The 9,655-nt window shown below is 32.3% G+C and overlaps 1 protein-coding gene across 1 annotated transcript; it reads left to right on the top strand.

Annotated features, from left to right (window-relative positions):
• Window positions 1-3,986: 3,986 nt before the first annotated feature.
• Window positions 3,987-8,458, top strand: LOC123707807. Its single transcript, XM_045658156.1, has 6 exons — window positions 3,987-4,455; window positions 5,052-5,328; window positions 5,516-5,612; window positions 6,344-6,451; window positions 7,293-7,454; window positions 8,396-8,458. The coding sequence occupies exons 1-6, from the start codon at window positions 3,987-3,989 to the stop codon at window positions 8,456-8,458; spliced, it is 1,176 nt and encodes a 391-aa protein (XP_045514112.1).
• The last annotated feature ends 1,197 nt before the right edge of the window (window positions 8,459-9,655 follow it).

Here is a 9,655-nt window from a genome sequence, read left to right as displayed (position 1 = left end):
CTAAATGTGTTAAACTATTTTCGCCGTAATTTGTGCCGCCGCACTGCAGTTATAAATCGGTGATTACAATTCGATGAAATAAGTCCCTTCTAAATTACCAATAAACGTTGATAAATATAATTTAGGTATAAATATAGAAGATTATCTTGTAAAAGAATCAGAAACTTTTAATCTAGGGCAAAATTTCTTTATCAGTCTATTATTTTATATATTATCTTTAATTAGTTAACGACAAATTTAATTATTATAATACGTTGCTTTTGCAATAGTCTGGTTGTGATGGACATCAGCCATCCATCCAGCGGGGTATAGAGTTATGGAGTTGAGTACACTTTTGTCTTGTGCACTATATTTGCAGCGTCTCAATAGATATTACCGGTCAGGTCGATTCTTGGAGTACCTTCATTTATTGCTTCACACTTTACAAAATAAAACTCTACCTTAACTCTATTTATTACCAAAATAAATAAATAAATAACGTACTTGAATGTTCTTTGTTACCTACACTATTATAAAGACGTAATATTAGTTTGTAATGATTTATCTAATCTCTAAAATACTGAACCAATTTCATTTTATTTCGGTAACACAAATATAATAATGTACTATTTTCGGCGAGTAACATAGGCTATATATCTATTATCAGTAGGAGCGGAACAATAATTAATAATTTCCTTTTAATAAAATCGACTGCAAAAACTGCACTAAAAAGTTTGATTTGCCTTATATTTAGAGAATTACGTGTATAATAAAATTATTTTTACACAAGATATCAAGATCCAATTAATATAATATTTGGATCATCCTTAGATGCCACCACACATCTTTAATCTAAATCTTTGTTATTCATCTAATTAGATTAGTTAACTGTCTACTTATAAGCGATGAATGACCATGTCATAGCGCGGGTTTTAGAATTTTCCTGTTTTTTCAGTTAAAACTTCATCTATAGGATAGTCAAATCGGGTACATTTGATATCTCTTGATATATTATCCAGATCGGTCCACCGACGAAGTTGCTATGCTTAAATAAACACAAAAATTCACGAGAAACCTCTTTCAGTTTTTTCCCGTTCACAAAAGACATATGTGAGATATTTAAAAAAAAATAGTGATAAATTTGTTTAAATTTAATTTTAGATGTTTCGTTACAGGTATTTTGTGACCTATCACCGGAGGAGAGTTCAAATTAGAAAATTTATTCAGACAAAAGATACCAAAAATTAGATCAAACATGAATGTCGGCAATTATAAGCTACCTGTTAAACACAGATTTAAAAATGTAGCACTCAGTGATCACTTAAGACCCCACACGTCCATCGGTCATGAAAGACATAGTACGTGTAAGCAAAATAACTGGAATAAAAACACAAACACATGTGGTTGGCCTGATACTTATCACTACAATAATCCCTATCTATCTTATCCAACGCTAAATAAAATAAGGCCCTATTTGAATAACAACAATTATTATTCATATATCCCTAGCTCCAGCAATTGTATACCATCTACGCCGCCTCCCCCACTGATGGAACAGGTTATACCTAGCCTAAAACATGCTCCAGCAACTCATAAAGACAATAAACATATCAAACCTATACCATTGAAACATACGAATGTTAAAGAGAATCCTGAATTAAAAAGTAGTATAGGGAAGTCGCAGAAATCAGAGATTACAACGAGTAAAATAATTGAAAAGCCTTACTCTCCTCCTGTATTACCCATACCGACATTTTATGATGTTTTTGAAATTTTGGATGGAAGATGGGATGACAAATCAAAATCTCTAGTAAGAAGTAGAGGTCAAAAAGCGGTGGTAAAAGAAGATTATGTTCCTAAAAAAATTACACTAGTCGATTATTTATCAAAAAAGGCCAAAGAAAGAGTTGCATGAATGAGAATGATTATAAATACAAATACATTATATTAGTGATGCTCCAGAAAATAGCAGAAATGTTTAATAATGGGTTAATAGGTAAATAATTTACGTCCAAATCCAACAAATTCTTCATTAGTTTCAATACACGTACGTATAAAGTGGCTGCTACCACGTTAACGGAACAATTCGGAACAGAATGTCATAGAAAAATATATCTTATAAATTTTATTTCAGTAATAAGTTTGTGATGTAGTAATGAGTTTAATTTGTTGATTTAGATTTTTAGTATGATAATGTGCAAATTCTTAGAAAATATCGTTACCCGATAGACGCACACAAATTTACAGTTCACGTCAATTTGTTCCCTATCTAGCTGTCTTTTTATTAATCCCGCCCCTTCTTCTTATCGGCATAAGTAAGCAAAGCTCTCAAAAGCACATAAACACATTAATGTTTTGTAGGAATCCTCGAAAATACACTTCGTATTCAAGCTTAGACAATGTGTATGTGTGAAAAAGTAAATAATTACAGTTGACGTAATCACCAAATAAGAAAATCAAAGACCCCTCTGCCCCCTGCAGTGCTTACGTAATACTTGAAGTGCCCGTGACACGAGTTAGAAGGATTTTTAGGACGATTCGAGACTTTCGGCCAAGTGTAATTTATATATGTGAAATTTAAATGTTTTACTTGAAAACAAAGTATTCTGAAATGCCAAAAAATATTTCTTATAGGTATTTATTATAGTTAAGCTCGGGCCTTATTTATAGTTAAGTTCAGGTCCTCGTCCATAACTAATGACCTACAATTAGTATAAATAATAATTGATCGGTGTACTATATGTTGAGTTTTAAAATATATCACTTCATTAAAAAAAATGGATTTTGATTTATAAAATATATATAAAATAATAATAACTAAAATATATTTTTAAACGGAGTCCCTTCCGAAGATACTGGCAGCGTTTTCCCCTTTTAATAGCTTGACTATTTATTTGTCCGAGGGAACTGCTAGCTCTTCGGCCTCCTGTAATGTTAACTGACCTTTTTACTATTTCCTTTAAAAGCTTTATAGCGCTAGGACCCCAGGGACCAAGAGTCTTGACACCGAATGGGCATAATCATATTCGGAGCCTAGACCCCTGTAATTGCATGCTTTATCAGCTGCATCACAAGCCGCACCAGCTCTGCTGTTGGTTCCATGTAGATGGAAGGGGCCAGTGGGTCTGCCCATGGCATCGGTTGCAGCTCATCTTCCATGGAATCAAACTCATACCATCCGGTCTCTTGCCATCGTTTGATTTTAAAATAATTTAATATCGTAAATAAATAATTGTTTCCGGAGCCAGTGCTTGGAGCGAAGTTAAATATGAAGCTCATCAAGGAACACGGTGGGGACTCACTGTGGATCCCTTCTGCCCTATCCAGGGGTCGTAGGACATTAAGTATTAAAAAAGTTCTAGTAGTAAATGATTGGCTGAGGTTCTAACATATATAATATTTTTTTAAACGAATTGATTATAATTAGTAACCTATAGTTAAATAAGCTTGGTGTACTTGGTGACTTCAGAGCTCGTGCTTTTCTCGCTCCACGGATAGGTATCGCTCTACAGCGAGGAAATGTTGCAAGCATTTAAAGTACCTACACTAGCACAGGGAACTTTTTATATGGATTATGGTTCTCTATTTACCGATTTTTTATTACTATTATGCAGCTTAAGAATATTGTAAATATTTATACTGTTTTTGTATTAAAAATGTAAGTTATGTTTTCGTTCAATCAATTGTATATTTTTTTGTAAATTATTTTTAAAAAAAACGATCATTAGAGTTACCTTAATGTCACGAAGTTCTATTGATTTCAATACCTACAAATTACAATTCTAATAGGTAAATGGGCGTTTCGGTTAATCGAAACTTTCATAAAAGTTTTAATTGATTTAGCTTCTAAACAGTTATCGAATGATTATTTTTTCGTAACAATTAAAGTTCGAAAACCAATTGAGGTATATTAAGCTTCAACTCATGAATAAGAACAGTTTTCGTGCTTTCTTTCTTCTTAGCGTAGTCCATGTTACAAGGCGTCCGTAAGTTAAAACGTTTAGAAAATGGCTTTAAAGAGGAAAATTGCTTTCCCAGTTACTGAAAAGGATTACTTAAAATTAATTTGCAATGTCATACACCGCTTGGGTTTAGCAGACTGTTGGTATGAAAAACAAGAAATAAGATATCCAATATTAAACAAAGCACTCTTCCTCATCGTAAATATATTTTGGGTTATTTTCACGGTCAATGTTTTGGCAGCAAATTGCAGAACAGATTTAACGTTAAAAGAAAGTAATGATGTGCTTTTATTTAGTTATGGTTTGCCAGCAATAATTCTCAAAGTTATAATACTTTATGCGAAAAAAGAAGAAATTAAGGTATTTTTCAAGAAACTTCTAGAGGGGGAGGTAACACAAAAGTCGAATAAGAAAGCTATAAGAGCTGCAAAAGTTATTTACGTGGTTGTTTGTTGCGGGTTTTTTTCAGCAACGGTGCTCATGCTTTATGGCATCAAGGATTATTTTGTGGAAGGTATTATCTGATAGTATAGTCTTGCCTATCTTATCCAATTTAATACATTTTTTTGTCTCTTCTCACAGTGTGTTGTGTCACACCCTGGAAGAGATCGCTCGAAAGCGATCAGGCCGCCAGTTGCCCTTCTTTTAATTTAATTGTGTTCACTTTTTATAATAAGTGCAACGAAGTGTTCATATATAAATATTATAACAAAGCTGAACTAGGTTTTTAATAGTTTACATCTAAAATATATAAATTAATTATTAAAAGATCAAAGTTCACTTTTTGATGATTTCACGGATTTTGACTCTGTCTCTCTCACTGAGTTTTTAATTTTATTTATTTCCTGAAGTTTTGATTATTTTTTATAGGCATTCGTCATTTGTTGCTCACTTCCTTAAACTATTTTTCTCTTTCACCGTACATGCATGTATTAATTACGAATAAATTTCCATCGGCGCACTCTCAGTGACTGTTTGGATGCACGATTTTTGAACTTTTAATTAAAAGCGCGACTCTAAAGTAAGCACTAGGCGAACAATAAAAATATTAGAAGGGTTCTCAAAACAAAGTGAAGTGTTTTCATATTATATTTTATTTAAACATTTCAGACATACCAATTCGGGTTGAAGTCCTTTATTACCCTAAGGCGAGCGACACTGGGCTCCTCGTCAATTTTATTAGATTCCTATCCGTTGTTCACTTCTGGTACATTATCTGCATCATGCAGTCCACCGACTATCTCTGCTTATGTACTCTAGTATTTATCAAGTACAAGTTTATAAGAGTTCGAATGTTTTTCGAGAGTCTTGGCAAGAAGTCTAATAGTAGTCAGGAGTTTGAGAAGGAGTTTTTGGATGGTGTCATTTTACTCAAGCATGCTTTATGGTATGATTTCAGTTAATAATAATAAAATTTATAAACACATCTGCTTATTAAGAAGTTGTCAAGAGATTTATAAGATAGCCCAAAAAGGACCTTATACAACAAATTAATATAGATATATACATGTGTGTGTTATAGTATTTTTATTGTTGACTACAGTTATACTATACTTAAAATAATTTGTCGTTAGGTGTGCTCGCAATGTACAAAACACTATTGGAAGCATTTACAGTGTTCAAATCGTTGAAAGCATTACTTTGTTAGTGGTCTTACTTTTAAAATCTGTGGTGAGTAATTTAAAATTTTGTTTGTGAAATTTCCGTTTACAAAAATACAAATATCATAACGTCAGTTGTTTAATGTGTAGTCTCGGAATGGCCTCTTCATGTTGGACCTATGTCGTAAGCCTTTGAAAGGATCAAAGTCCCTTCTGGTGACCTATGAAATTCAAACCGAGATTTACTCAACTATTATTATATTGATATAATAATAGTTGAGTAAATTATATAGGTATTGATCTCGGACTGTATCTACTTCTTTGATATTCTTTAGACAAGGTTATCTTAAGCTAAGCTTGACACATATCATATTTTTTTGCGTATAAATTTCAAACCGTAAATAATAATAGTCAACTAATATATGCCGAAATCGGAGTCAAATACAAGACTTAGCTCGCGTACTAGGACTCCCATGTTCCGATCCTTTCGTATGTAAAAACAGTAATGAATTGTGACATATACCAGCTCACTGAGAGCACTTTTTGGGTTCTCATATTCTGTACATAAAGAATGATACAAGAATGTCTTCATAATATTTAAAGGTTCAGTATATAAATTCATTTAAAGTGGATAAATCGTTCTTCCAACTCATTATCTAGATTAAATTTGCCGTATAAAAATATAATTTACAGTATAAAGTTAATGAAGTATGCGCCGACAAAGCTAGTTAGCGTACATTATCATAATTAAATAGTGTAATGTATGTTAATTTCATGTTTAAATCTACCGTGTTATTTTAGTATGCTGGATCCGATATGGCGCTGCTCCTCGTGTGTTTGGGATCTTATATGTCTATAGTTATCTTAACTGGAGTTTATATGACATATTCGGCTAATATTACAAATGAGGTACAAAGTGTGTTGTTATAGTAAATATTAATATTATAAAGCTATTATATGCTTATATTAATAAGTAAGATTTGATTGTTTGTTTTCATTAATTACGCAATTAATAGTTTTCATTAACTACAGGGTTGAGAAATTAAATGTCCTCATCGTCATTGTTATGTAAAGACATATCTTAAATATTTGAGGTATATAGTAAACTAGCTGCCCCCGCGAACTTCGTTTCTCCATAATGTGGTTTTAGTAAGCCTTAATACCGTGACACGAAAGAATAATTTCACTGTATTATCGTCACTATAATTTGAATTCCATTTACACTTCGGTCTAAGTAACACGTGGATGGCTATGCTAACACCAAAAATTAAAAAGTAGAAATAATTGAATTTCACGGTATTTCGTTAACTACAAAATAAATTTAATTTATACTTTAGCCTCAATAACAAGTGGTAATTATGATATTGAATTGTAGCTTATATTATGACACGTTTGTCGGTTTACCATAGCAGTGCGATGGCACTGCTATGATTACTTACTCAAACCAGGCGAAGAGTATCGACATCTGTTAGAATCTTTTGGAGTTAACAGATAATTGTGACTGGCAAATAACTATAGACAAATAATTTGCAATAAAATAAAATTGCAACTATAAGTAAAGATCTAAGCTATCCTATCTCTTAAGTTGGACCAGACTGCTCACGGTGTGCCAATTTAATTTAAAATCGGTGCAGTAGTTTAGGAGTCAAACAAACATCGTGACAGGAGATTTATATATATATTAAGATTAAGATAAGATAATATTAAGGAACTATTTGAAGACGTTATTAACATGGATTTTACATTACAGGCCTTGCAAGTCCCTACAGCCATTTTTCATTGTGGATGGGAGAAGGTTGAGATTAGACCTGGTCTTCGGAAACTCGTAGTTGTCACGCTCCAACAGTCTCAGAAACCACTTTATATGACAGCGTTTGGGGTCATCAATTTGTCATATGAAAATTTCTTAGTGGTAAGATTTTCGTAATTTATTTATATATACTTTTACGATAAGTATTTCAGTGTTTTTTATTTCTATATTTGAAGTAAGTTCAGTGGGTAACAAACCGAAATAATTCTGCGACTTAAATAATAAATAAGTACAATACAGTGTAAACTCTATTTAAAAAGACAATGGAGGGACTGTGCATTTTATGACTCCTACTTATAAGTCATAGTGCACAACAGTCTACACGTTCAAGCAATCCCAATTTGTAAACAAAAGAACGAATTTCTTACGTACACCGCTGGGCAGTTTTTACTAATTTTAGCTATTTAAAAAGTACTTTATTACTCAATTCTTGTCGTAATTGAGAGCGGGGGTAATGCTATGTAGTATATCATTGTATGGAAGATAAGCTATACCAATAAAAACCAATTGATTTCGACGCTTTAGGGAGGGAGTCGTCCTGAAATCGAGGGACCTTATATGGAGTTATATGAATATACAATATGTATAATGATATAGTCGATACAACTAGTACAACCTACAACATTCTTTCGGTTGTAGCGGCCACCATACTCTGTAACTTCCAATAGCTAGGAAATTTAAATAGATATTGTAAGAACTACATTGAAATTTCATATAAAAGAAGATCTGTATCAGTGTCGCTATTGGAAGTTACAGAGTACAGTCACTGCATCTGTTCCAATGACTATTTTTGTAAGTAAGAATCACCTACTTAGCACGTGTCTAACACATAGATTTTTGGACCTAAGGCATATGGCACACACAAACTTCTATTCAATGAAAAATTTATTGCACAGCCGGGATTTGAATGCACGTTCTTATGATTGTAACTCGCAAGCATAACTGCTACGCTCTTAAATACGTATGTTTTAGAATCTACTGTCAGAACAGTGAGTCGCGTAAGTTTGGGTGGGTTTATTTTCATCAAAATATTATATTTTCAGGTTTTACGGTTGTCTTATTCATTCTTCGTAGTTATGCGAGATTCTAAAAGCACAAGGACATAAAGAAGATCTGACATCTGATAAGCGAAGCGACGGATTAATAGATTTAAATAAATTAGATGCTAGTTCTTTAAGGAAAGGTTATCAATATTTTTTGTAGGATCGCAGAGGATGTATTGAGTTTATCAGAAAATTCAATTTTATTATTATCTTAATTACTTTAGTACATTTAATAGCCTTGGTATACTTGGTCAGGATAAATATATAGCTGCCAATTATATATCCGTTAGTATATATGTGTAGCTCTATTGTTCACATGGAGCACCAACTTCTGGGCGCATCGGACGTCGAGGCAGAATATTAAATTCCACCCATCACAGCTTGACGGCCGTCGTTCTAAGCATTTAAGCTCAGGCTCCATGAAGATAAGATTGTACCAATTCTTAAATGCCGGCAACGTACTTTATAGCCCTCTGGCATCGATAGTGTCCATATAACTTAAATTCAGGTGAGCTTCCTGCCTGTTTCCCACCTGCTGTATAAAAAAGCAACATATACTGTTATCCTTATGTTATGCTAAAATACTCGGAACAAACAGGTTCAGTATTTTAATTATATAAGTATGTGTGAAATAAAATATTAGTAAACCTTTTTGATATCATTTAACTATTTTTTAAGCTTATGTATCTTAATTTACGAAAACTTAAATCCCAAACAAGATTAAGGTAGATAATTGATATATTGAGTCATAAAATACATGGCTCGTTTATATTTTAAAAACGTTGTCCCTGATTTATGTTAACTGCTGTGTATTTGCACTGATTGTGAATTATTTGTTTGAATTTTTCGCTCAGAGTAATTAAAACTTGGACGGAAAATTGTTCGTACATTCTACGTTTGTGTAGTTTATTTTGTTGGAAATAGTGCTACGAAGATACAATGTAAACAGGAATATAATAATATTTTTATTCTAGCGGTAATTCCGTTGTTTACTCACCGTAAACTAAACACATTAGCGGCCTGTTGTTTTATATAAACAATTAAATATAACCTTTTTAACGGATATATTCATATGGTTTTATATGAATATATTGTATTGTTTTTGTAACTCGATGTTTTGACTTATGAATGCTACACATATCAAATAGTTTATATATAATATATATACTTGGCTATTAAAATAAAAAGATGAGTAAAGAAATTACATAGGAATGACATTATCATACGATAATCACGCGATCATTTAAAAAATTCGTTGAG

The sequence above is a fragment of the Pieris brassicae genome, chromosome 3 (assembly GCF_905147105.1).
Source record: "Pieris brassicae chromosome 3, ilPieBrab1.1, whole genome shotgun sequence".
NCBI lineage: Eukaryota > Metazoa > Arthropoda > Insecta > Lepidoptera > Pieridae > Pieris > Pieris brassicae.
The sequence above is the reverse complement of the archived record's forward strand: the minus strand, read 5'-3'. Positions and strand labels throughout refer to the sequence as shown.